At 38.9% G+C, this 18,674-nt stretch overlaps 1 protein-coding gene across 3 annotated transcripts in view; it reads left to right on the forward strand.

Moving 5' to 3' along the window:
* The window catches only part of ccdc85cb (coiled-coil domain containing 85C, b), a 64,592-nt gene that overhangs the window by 43,432 nt on the left and 2,486 nt on the right, over positions 1-18,674 (forward strand). Inside the window, exons 2-6 of one of the 3 annotated variants that reach the window (XM_030129125.1) lie at positions 663-742; positions 2,642-2,683; positions 9,910-10,014; positions 16,786-16,878; positions 17,705-17,803. In XM_030129125.1, the coding sequence (XP_029984985.1) occupies positions 663-742; positions 2,642-2,683; positions 9,910-10,014; positions 16,786-16,878; positions 17,705-17,803 (419 nt within the window). The remainder of the gene's footprint in view (positions 1-662; positions 743-2,641; positions 2,684-9,909; positions 10,015-16,785; positions 16,879-17,704; positions 17,804-18,674) is intronic. The other 2 variants (XM_030129126.1, XM_030129127.1) reach the window with 2 other exon arrangements.

Raw genomic sequence — 18,674 nt, forward strand, 5'->3', positions numbered from 1 at the left:
TGGATGGATTATACTTTATTGATCCCAAACTAGGAAATTACAGTGCAGCAGCAACATAATATAAAGTACAAAGAAACAGAAAAATGGAAAAAGTGCAAATACACTATACATAATAAATTACAAGTATAAAAACAGACCTGGATAATTAAACTGTAATGTTCAGTAAGATGAGGGTACAAAATGACATTTAAGTGTAGATAGTTCTATGTGTAGATAGTTGTTTTCACACATTTGTACATTAACTTTCTTACAATAAAAATCTGTTGAAATAAGAGGACATTATCACATATCTAATAATGACGATAGTGTATTGAGATACAATAACTTAACATTTATCTGTGACTGCTGTTTCTTACAGTAGTGTATTCATGGGGTCTCCAGGGACCCCAGTCTTTGTCCTTGTCCTCGTATGTTAAATGTGTGCAATGAGGCTTAATGGCAGAGCACACGCTTAAAAAATACAACTTTCTGCTTTCCTTCCTCATTTGGAGAATGCCTATCCCGGTGGAGGTTTTTTTTGGCTTTCTCAAAGTGCACAACAACCTTTTGGATCTCTATGCGGTCCTTTCGCTGCAGTGGCCTTGTCTGCCTGTTTTCCGCTTGACGTCTTTGAAATGCTAATCACTTCACCTCCCTTCTTTTCTTCTCTGTCTCTCCTCCAGATTCCTCCTCCAACTACATCAGGCAGCTGGAGACTAAAGTGCGGATCCTGGAGGACGATAACAACAAGCTCCTGTCGCAGGTGAGACACACACACACACACACACACACTCACACTCACACTTCCTGCATGAATACTACATGTTACTGCTGCTGCACATCACCCCGGTGGCCTTCTCTTCATGTCTCACATACAAACATTTACCCTGGTCTGCTACTACATGATGAACTGGAGATAAAGCTTAAAAAAAGCAGCTCTGGTTCAAAGTTCTGCCCTCAATGAACTCCTCTTGTGCAACTTTTCAACTCATCCAAAACATGTGATAGGCAGCTGTGATGAGATAAAGTGGTTGCTTGATGCCACTGTGTGAAGCCACCCCCTCACGGCAGCCCGCCTGTTAGTTGGAGAATATGTTTATCCATGTTTAATTCATGGGGAGTCAGTAAGCTTCAGTAGTGAGCAGTGATGTTAGCCCCCGAGGCAAACCGTGGGTGCGGAGGAGGAAAAAGGAGTGGAAAGAGGCATTAAGTGACAGTGACAGAGTAAAGCATTTCTCCCACAGTTGACCTTCCTCTGACTTCTAAATTTTTAGATGACGGCAGTACTGAGTGGAGGTGGGGGTGTTAAAAAAAAAAAAGGAGGGGGCTGTAGATTTTTGGTTTGGTTCAGTGGGAGGTCACATGTCAGTCTGTAGGAGTGTAGGTTACACACATGGATTAGCGACCACAGACGTCAACTCATGGTCAGATTTATTATCTAAAAAATATTCCATATCAGGGTTCCAGCGGGTCTTAAAAAGTCTTAAGTCTTGAATTCACAAATCTGGATTTAATACCTTAAAATAGTCTTTAAAATGTATTAGATTTGATATGGTAGGTCTTAAGTTATGTTGCCATAAACTGCCATAATTGTATTTAAATATGCTGGAGAAATGTCCAAGGTACAAAGAAAGTAACATTAGTCTACTCAGTTCCACCCGTTCCAAACTGACAATTTAGATTGAAATTAGGAACCAATTATCACTAACTTTGCAGGCCCCGGTGAAGAATGTCTTGGAACAGTGGGAATCAAGGTGTTGGAGTAAATAAATACATTTTCCTAAATTCTAGGAGTCACAAATTTTTGCCTGTAAGCCTGTGAAATAGGCTGTGAAATGGCCATTAAATTTGGTTCTAAGTAGTCTTAAAAGGTCTTAAAAAGTCTTAAATTTAACTTGTAGAAACCTGAAGGAACCGTCTATATGGACATGTTAGGGATTTAACCTGCAAAGACCCAAAAGACAGACGTAGCTGCCTCTTAAGTTAATAATATAACAAAATACACTCTAAGACTAAGAAATATATGAATTTGTAATGATTATCACACTGTAAAATATTTTGATTTAACCATAATATAATGTAAAGTGATATCGCAATAAAGCATTTTGTCATCATTTGTTTAGTTTCTTGTTGTTATTGGCCAGTCCTAATATCTGTACATCATAAATCTTTTAGCTTTTTTAGTTTAGTTTTTTTTTTTTTTTTTATAAATAATGATTAAATGCACGTCAGGCTGCAGACATTCGACTCAGAGTTTCACACTTTAAATGGCTTTTCGATTTGAAGCCTTTTTTTTTTCTCGGCGGTTTCTCTTCCCTCAATTATCTCCCACCAGATTCATATGTAGGCAGAGTGTGTAGGCCGGAAACACTGATATGAAGCCGAAATGATCCTCATAATTAGCTGCTAAGCGCTACAATTAGGAGCTTCACGTTGTCTCACTACGGTGTTCTGTCAAGACTTGAAAACATGAACCTGTCTCACAGTGTGTATTAGTCACTGTTCACATCAGAAGACAGAAAACTCCTCCCTTTGAAGGATTTCTGCAAAGGGCTATCAGTATGGATCTCAAGAAAAATACATTTGCTGCCATTGTTGTTAATAATAACTCCCAGCAGGCAAATGATGAACCCATACATCCTTATGTTTTTCTCTCCTCTAGGCTTATAGCCGGTATAGCTTATCACAGATACACACCAGAAAGGTAACTTCTCAAAATGTCTGAACACTCTTCTGAAACGCTTTTCTGTTTTCACCAATCAGTTGGGTCTCTTTCGTCCGCTTTCTCTTTTACGTGTTCGGTGATGGGAATTTCGCAGCTTTGAGCTTGATGCCTTTTTTTTTTTTTAGATCCACAGGTTGGACACATAGCAATACCTGTTCAATGTAATGCACTCAACTGCAATAATCTGTAAGTGTGTAACAGTAGGTTTGGCACTCTTGTACCTTTATGGCATTAATTGAACTAGATACTGTTAAGTTTCCAAAAATGTCTTGATGACCAAATTTCAGTACCTATGGACCAAATTTCATCAGTGCTAGGGCATGGTTTATACCTGTTTATTGATGGTATATGTTAAGAGGTAGCTTAAAGTGTATTTTTTATGTTGTAAAACTGGTTTGGTTGAAATGCCAAGGCACTGAAACAAAAAACCTAAATATCTAAAACAGAAAGCTTAGGTTTAACCACATATTAGGAAATGGGCTCATATGTTGTATGTTATGAAACAACTGGAAGAGCTGAAAAATGTATTTAAACATTTGTACTGGAATATGTAATCTACTTTTGTTTCATGTTAAAATGTAAAAGTATTATTCAGAAATTAGGATTGAACATAAGGTATCGTACCGCTATGGAAGTTTTTAAGTAATTCTGAGCCTAAGGTTATATAGTAAGTTAAAAATTTCCTTGAATTTTAATGGTTCATGGTGAATAAAATGGTTTTTCTCAATATGGGATCTTTGCATAAACAGGATTTTTTAAAATCAGATTTTAGTTTTTTCAGCTTCAGCAAATTGAGGTTTACCACATAATATCTGAAAGACTGATTAACCTCCTAAGACCCAGCTATGGGTTTTCTGTCCACATTTGTGGACAAGAGTTTCAGAACTTTATACAAAAAAAAGGAAAAGAAAATTGTCCACCAGAAAGGACATTCCATAGAAATTTAAAAACTGTTGCATTATGATGTTTCCAATATAGGCACTTATTTAATAAAAACAAAAAAAAGCTTGTACTTTGCTGACATTTCCTGGGTCTTAGGAGGTTATAGAAATTCTATTACAACGGAAACAAATGGTCCAGGCACAACAAACCCCACCCCTCACACATATTTTGTCCTTTATAAATAAATGGGAAGATTTTAAAAATTTGAAGAAAAAAAAATTTAACTTTGACCTATTTTTCCCAAAATGTAATGAAATCTATTCTGGGTCACTGGCAATCTATAAACCCAATTTGGTATGAATTCAATCAATAATTTTCCTGCTAGAGTGTTAACAAACAAACAAAGAAACAAACCAAACCAAAAACAATAAATGTATAACTCCTGAAACACACATATAGTGAACTCAAGCTAAAGTGAAATAGGAACTTTAACCCATAAAGCAGGGGTGGGCAATCCTGGTCCTCGAGGGCCGGTATCCTGCATGTTTTAGATGTTTCCCTCTTCCAGCACACCTGAAGGTCATTATCAGGCTTCTGCAGAGCTTGATGATAGGCTTATCATGTGAACCAGGTATGTTGAAAGAGGGAAACATCTAAAACATGCAGGATACTGGCCCTCGAGGACCAGGATTGCCCACCCCTGCCATAAAGACATCCACCATTGACCAAAATCCTCTACTGGTGTAAACTGTTTAATACCTGTTGATCCACTAATCCTATCAATGCATATAAATAATTGTTATAAAATATAGTTTGTCATCTTTTCATGGTCTTCAGATATGACCCATTTGGACTTTCAGAGGTTCCGTAGTGAACGTGGAAACACAGTTAACTTCTACAACATTGATTCACCAGTAAAACCCATGAAGTTTGATAAATGACAGTGGATGGAGACACTTGGTTTATGTTCATGTAATGACATCTTTGCTGAAAAGTCCATTTTTTCAGTTTTCTCTGATTCTGATATAAAAACTCTCAACTTTAATCTGAGCTTTTATGAACATCTGTACGATCAGAAAATTAAATGTACGAACCATACCTGATTTTCACTAAAATGCAAAATAAAGAAGATAATGTTCTAATAAATGGTGATAAATCACTTAGTAAAGGTTAAATGCAGAGAAAAACTTCATTTGGGAACTGCCCATAACAGTACCACTGGGTCTTTATTGGTTAAGATGAACAAAAACTAATGAAACGTGCCGACCTCACCTCTGACCTCTTTGACCCAGAGGTGAAGTCGTGCTGATTGCCTTACCGTGTCAAGGTGTTGCTGCTGTGGTCTGATCCCCTTTCCGCGCTGCTTAGCATGCATTGCTGATGAATGAACACAGGTGGCCCTGCTTGTATGAGGCCTCTCTTTGCAAGGAAATCCCTTTTCTCCTGTCCTCGGAGCTTCCTTTTTTTTCCTCCACAGCTCGGTCAGTGTGTCTGCTGAATTAGCCCTAGGTGGATGGATGCTACACTGTGCTCCGGTGCATAAGTGACGCGCGCTTGTCCTGTCCTGTCCTGTCGGGACGTCTGGCGGGCTAAATAATTTAAGATACGGGGGCGACACAGGTGGATCTAACATCCACTATGCATGACTGACGATCAGTGTGTGAGAATGTCAAGAATGTCTGGTTTATAAGTTAAGTTTAGAAATGTAATCATACTGGATGTGATATTATAAAGTTTTTTTTTTTTGTTTGTTTTTATGAAATTGGAACAAGTGTAAGGCTGTAAAAATTAAAGCCCTCATTTTGACAAACATTACAATACTAGTCACCATTTTAACTCATGTTTCCACTTGGAAAAAAATATATAAAATGAGATTTTTACTGGGCTATCTGTCAAATAAACAGTTTTTTTTTTTTATGTGTTGAGTGTTCTATTTGTAGACCACAATGCTGAACTTTATTATAGAACTACAGCTTTTTGTTATTTTCATTGTCAATTAACCTTATTATGTACTTGGTTTTTTAAGTTGTTTGGTCAATAAAATATCATAAAATGGATGGACCCAAAAATATTCAGTTTAGTTTTATATAAGAGGCAGGAAACTATAAAAAGCAGTGTCAGGACTTGGCAATAGATACCACAAGTAATCTAATAGTGACAGCCACTTAAATGTTCCATGTTGTGACGCACTTTACATGGATCCAGAACTGCCAGCTCTTGTAGTTTGGACTTTGTACTCTGCACGCTGTTTAGCCCTGAACAATACTCAACAAAACACAGGTTTCCTCTGCAAAAAATGGCAAAAAATCTGAGCGTTTTACTGTTTATTTAACTCTTGTGCAACAGTTTGGTCTCTGTTGTGTCTGAGTCCGAGCAGGTGGAGTTTACAGTGGATTAGCTGCCTCAATGGACATATTGCTTAACTTCCTGCGTTATGAAACTGGCCCAGTGAAACTTGTGTTGGGCTTGAGGGAAACAATCGCCTCTTATCGCTGGAATGTTGACTAGCTCAGAAGGATTGTGCTGTACTTAAGGTTAGGGAGGGATTGGGCTGACAGCATTGTCCAGGGGTAGATATTAACACATGCACAGGTGTAAGACAATGACAAAAATGGGTGTGTGTGCACATGCACACCACCCACTCATCCAGACATGTTTAACCACGTGCATACGTTGCTTGTTCTTTCCCCGGCCTCCCTTCAACCATTACTTAGCTCTATTAAGGCGCTGAAGTGTGAGACGCTGTGGTTCTACCTACACGCTCGCTGCCACTTTATCATTAACGAGTAAAAGCTCAATGTGACTCCGAGAGTTTAATGATTTTATGACAGAATCCAGTGGCCCTTCATACGTTAACTACAGCCTAAGTGGGTGGCAGTTGGGTCCAGTGGACGCAGCAATGGAGGTTAATGAATCATGGCCGGTTCATTCACAACGTTATGCGTTTTATCGACTGGCACGTCAGTTTGGCCGAAACATGACTAACCTGAACATATTAGCTGCATATTTTTGATGATGGATGTATGAGAATTTTTGTCTAGCCTGCAAATTAAAGAAAAGACAAATACAGAATGAAAACTAAATCACTACAGTATTGTTTTTACTGAACTACTGTACTTACATGCACAAATCTGATGTGCCTGCACTTGAGTTTTTTCATTTTATGCTACTTTATGTTCCTACTGCTCTAGATCTCAGAGGTAGATATTGTGCTTTTATTCCACCACATTTGGTCTGAGAACTTGAATTATTTAAGATTATAATTTCTCCTTTCCGTCCCAATGAAACCCACATCTCTCTAAATGTGCAGATTTTTACTGTTTGTGCAAAATTAAGGTTATACAGAATGTTCTCGTCCTTTTAAGCAGTTAACTCATGGATTAACTGCAAAATATACTAAGTCACAAAGCTGAGACGGGTTTTCTTTGATCAATGGAGACTCCATGATGACTATTTCAGTCTCCCGTATTGTGTATATTACAACTCAAACATACAAACAACCTAAAAAACAAAACAAAACTCTGCTCAGTGTCACTGAACCCAAATCTCTCTATACACACACTGGACATCTAAATTTCAGCCTTCATAGGGAAATTATGACACACACTGACTTTGCAGTCCAATTCACTGTGCAGCTGTACTTTTTAAAGACGTGGTTCTCAGTGCATGCAGACATGTGATGATCTTATGCATTGCTATAGATCAGGGGTGTCAAACTCATTTTAGTTCAGGGGCCACATTCAGCTCAATTTGATCGAAAATGGGCCAAACCAGTAAAATAATAACATAATAATATATAAATAATGTCAACTCCAAACTTTTCTCTATGTTTTACAGCGAAAAAAGTAAATTTACACTATGAATAGGTTTACACCTACAAACTATCCTTTCAAAAGATGTGAATAACATGAACAAACTGAAAAAATAAGTGTAATTTTAACAATATTCTGCCTCAGTTTATCATTTACACATGTACGTTATAACATACAGATCACAGTAGATCTACAAATACACAAAACATTTAATAACAGGCAGAATATTGTTAAAATTGTACTTGCTTCTATTAAGACATTTCAGGTTATTTGCATTTTTTTTTTGCAAAATTATACTTTAAGTATAAATACATGAAAATATTTACATTTACAAAGAGAAACAATTGGAGTTGTCATTATTTATATGTTATTATGATAGTATTTTACTGAATCCTGTCCACTTTAGATTGAATTGGTCTGAATGTGGAACCTGAACTAAAAGGATTGTTCATATCTTAGTATAATGTTTGCATTTCACAAATTCATCCCGTGGGCCGGATTTGGCCCCCGGGCCGCATGTTTGACACCTGTGCTATAGATTAACCTGCATAACAGTATACGATTAATAGTAGTCTGAACATCTGCAGCAGTAAAATGCAAGAGACACATGAATGTATTTTTAATATGAATCCAAAAACATCTAAAACACTGATGATGACATTTTTACAGAACAGTTGCTACTTTTCCTCTTTACATGTTGAACACATTTTGATCATACATATTTGTGACATTTTGAATTCAGGACTTTTACTTGTTGTTGTGTATTTTTATCGTGTGGTTTTGGTGTTTTTTCTTTAGTAAATGATCTGAACAGTTCTTCCACTCATGCAGGATAAAGAAACTCCCTGTTGTCTGGGACAGGATTTGTTTTCTGTTACATTATGGCACTGAAGGAGCCTTGCGCTGTTTCCTCTGCCCTTTTGTCAAGGTGGCATCACCTCTGCTCCTCATAACTCAAACAGGAAATGATGCATGACGTCCACAGCTTCTCGCCGTCAGCACCAAGAACATTGTGATAGATGGATAGATGGTCGGGCCCAAGGTTTAGCCCAGAGGACTGCGGAGGGCTCAAATGTTCCAGGCTGTCTGGTAAACAAATGGTTTTGTTGGTCTTGGTGGTCAAGGTCAACTTAGGAGGGAGGTGTTCAGAGGTCTGTGTTAGTTTGTTTGCGCTGCTGATTCAAGCATTTACGATAACCTAAAGATGATTTAAATAGTCGGAAATTCTTATCTTTACTACATCTTCAGTCGAGTGTAGTCTGTCACTTGTCTGATCATGACATTTAGGACATCATCTGCATCTGACAGACACTGAGCCTGGAGAAATGGCAGAGATGTTTGCAAAGGTACAGAATTAAGGGCATGCATATGGAAAAACTGAAGGATAGATCAGGAAGTGCCAAGGGAAGGATATGGAAAGGTTAGAGAGGACAAACTGACGGGATCTGCAGAGGAGAAGAGGAAGGGGGATGTGTGTGTGTCAAAGGACGGGGATGATACAGGGGAATGATTGTGCCTTTGTGTGCAAAGTCGTGCACCTGTGTGTCACAGAGAGATAATACAGAGACAGACAACAAAACACAATGTCCGCTCACAGACGCACACCCACAGCTCATTGAGTTATTTATAGCCTGAGTGCTCCCAGGCATCACGTGTGTTTACACGCCGAGCGCTTGCAGAGGGAACACTAGTGCGTGACATGAGAAATGTCATAAGGAGCAGCGGTGTCGCCGTGTTCCTGCCTACGGAGAGCGACGCCGGGCTGGTTACTGCCCCCAGGAACCAGTGGTCTTTGGCTGCTAATGAGGACAAATCTTAAGTACACTGTCCCTGCGTAACGACCGCCACTGATGATGATGATGATGATGGCACAATATGATACAGCTCGGCCCTGTGACGTGCCATTTATGTGGAAAGCCACAGCACATAAAAGTCAGATTTGCAGATGAACCGCCCCCCAGCAACTGCGTCAGAGTGATGATGAGAGTGCAGGTGTGAGATGGAGTCGTAATGAACATCACTGAACGAAGACACATCAGCAATATTATCTGTGTGTATTGGCAGGTTTATTACAAATGAAGTTGTGCGAACTGCAGCAGAGTTTATTTAACTTGATGCACATTTTGTGTAGTGTTGTGTGTTTTTGTTCAACCGTAAATCGTGGCTGTATTTAAGTCATTCACAGTACGGAAATGACAAAATATGTGCTGTTTCTCAGAATCTGTTCACCCAAAAAATTACAGCTCTTTAGAAATTAAAGGTATCTTCATTAAAATGTTCATCTATTTTTTTTGTGATTAATAAGCAGACAGAAAACTAAATAGAGCAGGTTCTTTATAAGGTATTTTTCTTTTATTTGTTTGCCGTTAGCTGTAAAATGGGTTATTACAGTGGGATGTAGATCACTAGTGTATTTATCTTATCTTAAATGTCACAGCTAAAGGGTTCTCAGGCACTGAAACCTCATCTCTACTTTTTGGTTTTCAAATGTGTTTTATATTTTTTACCCAGCAATGCAACCCAGGTGACCTTCGTGCCCTGAGGAAGGGAATGACCCTGTACCACTCGGAGTCCCAGCTGTCTTCTCTGCCCCAACGCCAGGACGCCATGCACATGGTCAGTACCCAAGAGGCTGGCGTTATGCACACAAAGATGCAGATTCACAGACAGACACGCACACAGAGGGATACCCACATACATAACCATTTAAACACAGTCTGATATTGCTGTGGTGGTGTTGTTCCCACGACGTCATAACGTGGCTTCAGGACCAGCGGTGCAACAATTTATCACGTTGTTTTGACGTCATAGCTGTGTGAATCAGAGAAAAAGACCAGAAAACACTTGGGTACCCTGGTAGCTCACCGGGTAGAACAAACACCAAGATTGGATCCTCACTGCAAAAAAAAAAAAAAAAAAAAAGTATTTAAAGTCAGCAAACAGCAGTTTGAATATATTTTGTCATATGTGAAGGACTACATTATATTTAGGACCAATCAAATGTAATTTCACTAGCTAGTAGCTAAATGTAGCTGTTGTTGGTGTGCATTAGAATTAGCTGGCTCCTGTTAAAAATAAAACTGTGTGTTTCAAGCATTAATAGCAGCTAGCTAACATTTATGTTCATGTCAGAATGAAAATGGGGGGGCCAAGTGGTGTGCACACTAATTTTTATTTCACCAACATATATACAACTAGTATACACTAATTCCATACAGAAGTGTACATGAGTTGGCCTAATTGTTGTGGGTTCAAAGTAAAGTTACTGTAAATATAATAATAGCTTACAGGCATGGAATTCAGTCTAAACTACAGTTGGGTTAAGTTTCTAATGACGCAAACATGCTGAAATTGAAATTGGACAGATTCTGCTTTGGTATGTTGTGGTCTTTTCTCCTGATTCGCAAACTATGACACGACAACGTGACTGAAGCAAAGTAATTACAACATGTAAGACATCAACAACGAGATATCAGATGGTGCTCAGCATAATGGAAAACACAAGTCATTACTTCCACAAATGTGCTTGCATGTAGACACTGAGTTTGATGTCGTGCAGACACGGTTAATTGTGGGTAAGGCTGTCACCGGTGCTTCCACAGTGGAATGGAAGTGAAGTCGACTCTAATTTACTTGACTTCTACCTCTCCAATTATACCTCCATACTCTGTCTTCAACGTGACAGGAAGTGAAACACACACAGAAAGGAGGAGAAAGAGGGGGAATGGAGTGAAAGGAAGGTAATGCATGGCAAGAAAAAGATACATCAGCAAAAGAAGAGGCGGAAGAGTCTTATAAATCTCCCTTCCTCTTCCCTGGGGCCTGTTTGAGCTGAATCCCACTATGAAAGTAATAATCCTCTTGAATCCACTGCCACCCCTGACCCTGCCAGTGTCTGGAGAAGCAAGGCTGGGTAATTGTTTTCTGACTGCTTAAGGAAGGTCAGAGTGGGACTGTGCACTACCCAGAAGGCCCTGTTGTAAGAAATCAATAAGGTTTAATCACATGCCCACTGTGAGACGATAGCCTCCCTGCATTCAGAGCTGACTCGTACCTTTTAAGCTCACAGGTCAAACCTGCCTCTGACAGGTGATGCTGTTCAGTGATGTCCATGAACATTGACCCTGGGAGAGGCATCTCGCTTTGGAGGAGGAATAAACTGCAAATTATCTCCATGGTTGTCTCCCTGTGTTTAATTTCACAGTAAGGGGTCACATGAAACAAGGTCATGGTACTGACTCGAGATGTGAATTGTATCAGTAACTGAATATATGTTCAGTAAGCAGCAGGAGGAGACTGAAAAAAGATGTGCAATTCTGCATTTAACCTATATTTAAAGGTTAAATATGAAAGATTCAGACATGCTATGTGAAGTTTGTGTTGAAGTCTGCTGAGAGCCACAGATTTGATGAAATTTCACTCCGTCGTGTCAGGTAGTGATGCAAAGTCAGAAATGCCCATCTCTTCTAAACTGCCCCTCTTCAGATCCATTTATTTTATTGAATTTCTCTGCAAAATTTATTTAGTTCTACTCTATAAATATCATTGCCTGTTCTGTATTCCCAATGGTACAATAAGTCAATCATTAAGGAATATGACATGCTTTTGTCATGAAGTGTATATAAATAGTATTTAGCTTTTATTCTCATAGACCCTATCAAAAGAGAAATTCAGGTTCTCAGGAAAATCGCCACTTATCAATTAATCATTAATCGATTGATAAGGTCAACCAACTAATGATTAATGAATTAATCGATAATTTGCATCCCTATTCTGTACACTGATTTCTGGCAAAAATCATCAAAAACAACCGGCACAATCTTATCTCAGCACATCTAAATATTACATATTGAACATTTTAATTAAATGACTCCTTTACCAGCAAAGGCCAGGAAATATTAACATTTTTAGTCTGTTGTGATCACATCAAATTAGGTGTTTGTGAGTTCAGATCTAGTCTCGAGACCATCCAGATCATTCTGATTTTGAATATAATGCTGTAGCTAGCAGCTACTTAACCTAGCTTAGCAGAAAAGGCTGGGAACAAATGTAAATTATCTGTCTTCAATAAAAGATGGCAAAATCAATAATGCATCAACTTCAAAAATTTGTATTAAATCATTTAACTTTATTGTTTAATCAGAGGTTGGGCAACACGACCAACAAGTATGATGAATGATTCACAATTGTAATAAGTTTTATATTGTCGACATGAAGTCCTATTTCTGGTTAATACCAGGTGCTAAAATAGTGCTGTGGTAATAATAACTTTTATTTAAAAGCACCTTTAAAGACTGAGTTTACAAAGTGCTTTGGCAGACAAAGCAGAAGGGCACAACAGAAGGATGCCCAGGAGTCAAAATAAGAACAGAGGGACAAACAGGAGGACAGAATTAAGCTGAAACTGAAGTAAAACAAGACACAAGCAAAGACACGAAAACATAGAAAAACAACACAACACAGTAAAATAGATAAGAACAGCAAACTAAAAAAGCAAGACACTCCGAATAAATGTAATATATGAAGTAGAGAGGGCAGAGGTTACAGAGACATAGCATGATGCTGTCAAATCAATATAAAAATGAAGGAATGGAATAAGACAACATCATGTAATGTCAATATCAGTGAGTATCCAAAACAAAGGGTACAATTAAATACTCAGATATTAAAAAGAGACATCGCATAAAGGCAAGTCTATAAAAATGGGTTTTAAGAAGTGATTTAAAAGATGTCACTGATCTTAATAGAAATTGCTTTAAGTTTCACAGCACATGTTATGGTCCACATCAGACGTTGCAGAACTGTTTGGACTTTATATATTGTTCCATTTCATCACTGCCAGAACATAAGCTTGTCGTTGACTGCTAAAACTCTCCAAGATAATGGTGATAGTCTGTTATTGTAACTATAGAGAACTAGTAATGTAACAGAGGCGTTTTTCACATCTTTGAAAAACAAAAACATGCGTTCATCAATTCATTTTCCCATCTGAATTCTGTCAATGTAAGTTATTAAATCAGAAATAGCCAGTGTGGACCTGTGATTCTGGCTAATCAGTTACATGCAGTTCGCAATAACTTTGTGTAACTCCGTGTTCTTTTCCTCCAACTGCTGTGTTGTCGTGACGACCCCATCGTGACACGCACTCATGCTGCTGCGCGGTGATCGATTGGCTGTTCTCTAACGTGACCCGAGTTTATGCACATGTGAGAGAAAGCCCTGGTTGGATGATGAAGTTGGGGGAGAAAGATTGAATCAGAAGATGAGAGATGTGTGGTCGTGGAACGCAGCATCAGAACGTCGGTGAACTGAAGTCTCGCTGTGCGTACCCTTCCCGATCTATCAGCTCATCCTTTATATTTAGCTCTTTGTCGTTCATTCGGCCCCGGTTTCAGGTCAGTGAGTGTGAGATTGTCAGATCGAGACGGAGTGAGGACGACGAAAAGAAAAAGATGGATACAGAAAGAAAGCGGCCACTCTGTGCGTTTCGTACAAATGCTCAACAGTCACCTCTGATTCTGCATGCTCGAACTACAACCCATGGATTCTGACAGTGTTTGCTTTCCCCCTCATCGTACGAGGCCCAAATCAGTCCTGTTTATGCAGGCGAACCGTCCGCGGCTGCACATCCATATGAACAGTAAACATCGCCCAAAGCCTCCTGCATCTCTGTGCTGTCCAAATCCTTTTCTTTACTGCATTGCTCGAGCACATAATAAACTGGTACAAAAACAGAACCTGGTCCTAGTACTTACAAACTGTTTTCACATTTTACTTTAATTCACAGAATAGAACATGTAAAAACAGGGGGGGGTTTTGTTTGTTTTTCTGTACTTGCCCTCCAGAGGACTTACCTTGAAACTTGAAGTGTTACATTTGTTGCTGTGAACCAAAGAATCATCTCTAACAAAAGGATTATATATTTGTATAATTTATCTGCAAAGTATAGTAATGTGTGGGTGTCCTATATAACTATTGCCATGTTTTAAAGAAAAGTGATTTTGCAGGTTTTAACCCATTAAATGCAACATTTCCTGCAGACAAATTTTAATTAATTTCAGGGTAACTTCACATTTTCTCACTGATCCTTATTCAGTGGAATAATCAGTTTGCCGATATAGAATTTTGTTCAGGTATAGTGATTATTTCATGGTAGCATAATGAAACTACAGGGGTTGGACAAAATAATGGAAACACCTAACATTGTGGCATCATAGAAGGTGTTTCCATTATTTTGTCCAACCCCTGTAGGGCTGTAAATTGACCCTAACTGTACTGAGCACTGTCTATAGTAAGTATCCTAAAACATAATATATTGAATAGTCAAATGTATTAATTTTTACCTGATTTCATCAAAGCAGTTAATAAATAAATGTATATATTTATTCTTTATAGCATTTGTTTTTGCCAGTTTTAGACCAGGGGTGTCGAACTCATTTTAGTTCAGGGGCCACATACAGCCTAATATGATATAAAGTGGGCCGGACCAGTAAAATAATATAAATAAGAGGATAAGAACTTATAAATAATGTCAACTCCAGAATTTTTTTTATATGTTTTTGAGTGAAAACAGTCAAATTCCATAATGAAAATCTTTACATCTACGAACTGTACTTGAACATAACATGAACAAATATGAACAAACTGAAAATTCTGAAGAAAAATCAGTGCAATTTTAAAAATATTATGTCTTAGTTGATCATTTATACATATGCATCACAACTTACAGATCACAGTGGATCTACAAATACACAAAACATTTAGTAACAGGCAGAATATTGGTCCAATTCCACATACTTCTCTTACAAAATTTCAGGTTATTCACATTTTTGTAAAAGGCTAGTCTGTAAATATAAACATTTTTGTGTAATTTTACTTTTTTGTACACTAAAACAAAGAGAAAAATTTGGAATTTCATTATTTATAGGTTATGCTGATAGTATTTTACTGGTCGGACCCACTTTAGATTGAATTGACCTAAAATGATTCTAGCATCCTTGACTGTTAATATCTTCAGTGTAATTTTTGCATTTCACAAATTCATCCCAGGGGCTGGATTAGACCCTTTGGCGGGCCAGTTTTGGCCGGCGGGCCAGTTTTGGCCCCCGGGCCGCATGTTTGACACCTGTTCTATAGACCATATAATACTAATTCTTGAAAAATGAGTAATACAGTAGTAGTAGTAATAGTACATTTATGTAAATATTTTTAGGAAAGTTTTTTTTTTTCTCAAAGTAAGTTAAGAAACAGCCTGAGACATTGTTTCTAAAACTCAGTGACCCTGAAATGTTTACTGCAACCTCATCGTGCAGTCCATAAGCAAATATTCACATGAACCTTTTCATTTATGCATATATGCTGATATCAAAGCTCCTGAATAGTGTTCTGCAGCAGTCAACTTCACTCACTGTGATATATTAGGAGTTGGTTTAACTTTGTTGAACAGCAAAATGAAGATAAAATAATTTAAAGTCTCATTTATTCTGTCATATCTGTAATTTAATATGTTTTTACTCCTATATTTAGTACAAGTAGTGGTTGTCAGAAGAGCAGTTCTCAGGCCATAACCTTCAAGACCAGAAGAAAATCAATTTTTCACACAGTTGATGTGATATGAATAGACTGTTGGCCTGAATGTCCTTCTTGGCTGCAGCGGGATTATTATTTTATCTCTGTGGTATTGGGTTATGTGGGCTCATTCTGGCACCCAAACGGTGCCAGCGGGTGCGGAGGGAGCTGACAAACGTATCACAAAGTGAGCGAAGAATTGAATCTGGGCTAACAGAGCCATGGAGCTGTGTCTAATGCAGGGTCCCGATGCCAGGTTACAGTGAATGGCACCATTGTGTGTCCCAGAGATCTGTGTGTCCCTCTAACAGAGAGCCACTGTCTGGAACTAACCGGGGGGTGGGATGAGTCAAGCAGCCCCTGGTTCTCTTCCTGGCTCGCTGCTCCCATCACACCGAGTTAAATCACACTGTGCAGGTAGCAGACCTGGCGGAGAGTTGAACACATGGTGAATACAAAAAAAAGGGAAGAAAAGCACACACACCCAGGGAGGGCGAGGTGATTTGAGTCAAGATGAAGGGGGTGACATTTTCAGTACTACAAAAAAATCTCTCTGCTTAGATTTGATCCAAACACCTACTGTTAAGGGGGATGTGGCTCTTTTTTCACTTTCTCTGTGATGTTTTTTGAAACTCTTTTGGGATAATGTTCATGTCACTGGATGTGACATCGTATGAGTTGTCAGGTCCTACAGATGTTGTGGCTCACACCTGGCTTTTGACCTTCTTCACAGGTTTCAGACTTCCAAATGCTTTTACGTGTGCTGAATACTGTCTGCTGTGTAAGGAATGTCACATTGTGTTTTTTCTCTCTCTCCAGGGTACGGGCCGTCTCCCAACAAGCGAGTCCTCTCCCGCCACAGGCTACCTATCCTGTGCCCAGAAGCCTGAGGCTGTAGTGCACGCTATGAAGGTACTAATGACCAAGGGAGGGCATGTTTACACCACAGAATTCTGTATGGTGGATGTTTTATCACCTGCAAGAAATTGCTTAGGATTTCTGTTGTTTTAATACCAGCAGTGCACAAGTGACTGTATTGATTTTTGATGTTAGCAAATGAAAAAAATGCTAAAAGGAACAAAGGTCACAGGATTTGTGGACAAAGAGTTATTATATAACATTTCTGCATTAAAACTCAGAAAAACAACTAAGCGTATATTATATATTTTCTATACAACTCATGCACTGATATGGAATACATCAACTCACTATATGCAAATTTAGAGAAATTGTTATTTTATTGAAATTCCAGCCTGTTTCATTTAGTTTTCTGTCAGGAGGAAAACGAGGTGAACAGCTGATAAAACACCAGAGGCACAGTAATAGGGCGATATTGTGGATCCACTGCTTTTTTTTTTTTTATTATTTGGATTCCACTTTACAACACTGATCCAGCCCAAAGCTAGTTTATTGGTGTCTTTCAATGTCAATCCACTTTATAATGGTGTGTGACCAGTAGCTTATACTGTACTGTTAATTGCAAACTTACCTTTAAAAAAAGTCAACCTGATGGTAGTAGCTACTTCAAGACATTACCTCCTATTATGTCTCTTAATATTCTTTTGATCGAGACCCCTATAGCAGTCCTGTGTGCACTGATGTGTTCAAAACTGCATAAGAAGTAAAAAAAAAAAAAAATCCTGAACACCACATCTTTCTTTTGTGTCCAGTTAGGATATTGTAATGCAAGAATTTATTTAGTTTTACATAAAGGCATCATTGTTGCATTTGTCCTCAGGTGCTGGAGGTTCATGAGAACTTGGACAAGCAGGTTCCTGAGGACTATGAGGATGATCTCAGTGAGAAAGAGAAGGCCATTGTGAGAGAGATGTGCAACGTAAGTGCAGAACCTGCACCTTGTCCCTGACCAGTTTCCTACTACTGTCCTAGAGTTTGTCTTCCTGAAATCTTAGTTATACTGTTAAAACTAACAGCATTGTTTTTATTGTGACATTATTTTACGGTATTGTCAACATGTATTCATTTGAGCATGAAGTAAAGTTGCAGTTGAAGTAGAAGTTGTATTTGCTCATGACTTTCTCGTGCTGTTTGATTGGTTCCTGGTTAAATGCAGATTAGTTCATGTATTTGATGGTCTGTTCTGGAGGTGTAATACTGTACAGTCATCACCCCAATAAACAAACAAGGACATTATGTCCATAGTGGTTTGTTCCTTCCCTTCTGAGTTCAAATCAGGTCATTGTTAAGTGCTTCCACTAATGAGGAACCCTCATTTAGACTCATTTGGTTTGGATTGACACATACAGCATGGTGCTGGGCACAGCGGCCTCTCTCTCTATCCTCCCCTCCCCTCCCCTCACCCTCACCCTCTTCCCCATTCCTGCTGCAAAGCTAGCTCTCCACTGGAAGCCCTGAAAAGATGCTCATAGTTGAGTAGTCAGAGCAATTAAACCGGTGCAGCAGGGAAAAGAGCACTCCCCCATGCCTCAGCCTCACCCCTCCATTCTTCCTCCATCCCCCCTGCCCTCCTCCCTCACCTCCCTCCATCTTACTGTGTTGGTGCTGAAAGGCCCAGTCTCGGATAAAAGGTTTGCTGATTAGAGCGAGGACGAAAGCTGGTCTATCTGGGCCCTGCAGAGGTATGTGACAGGGCCAGGAATCTGGGGAGCACTACAATAGTACCTCTGTAATATCTGTGGGGTCCCCAGGGGCCCCTCTCACTCACTGTGAGATCTCAGTGCCAGAGA

This window comes from Sphaeramia orbicularis, chromosome 24 (assembly GCF_902148855.1).
Source record: "Sphaeramia orbicularis chromosome 24, fSphaOr1.1, whole genome shotgun sequence".
In the NCBI taxonomy this organism is placed as follows: domain Eukaryota; kingdom Metazoa; phylum Chordata; class Actinopteri; order Kurtiformes; family Apogonidae; genus Sphaeramia; species Sphaeramia orbicularis.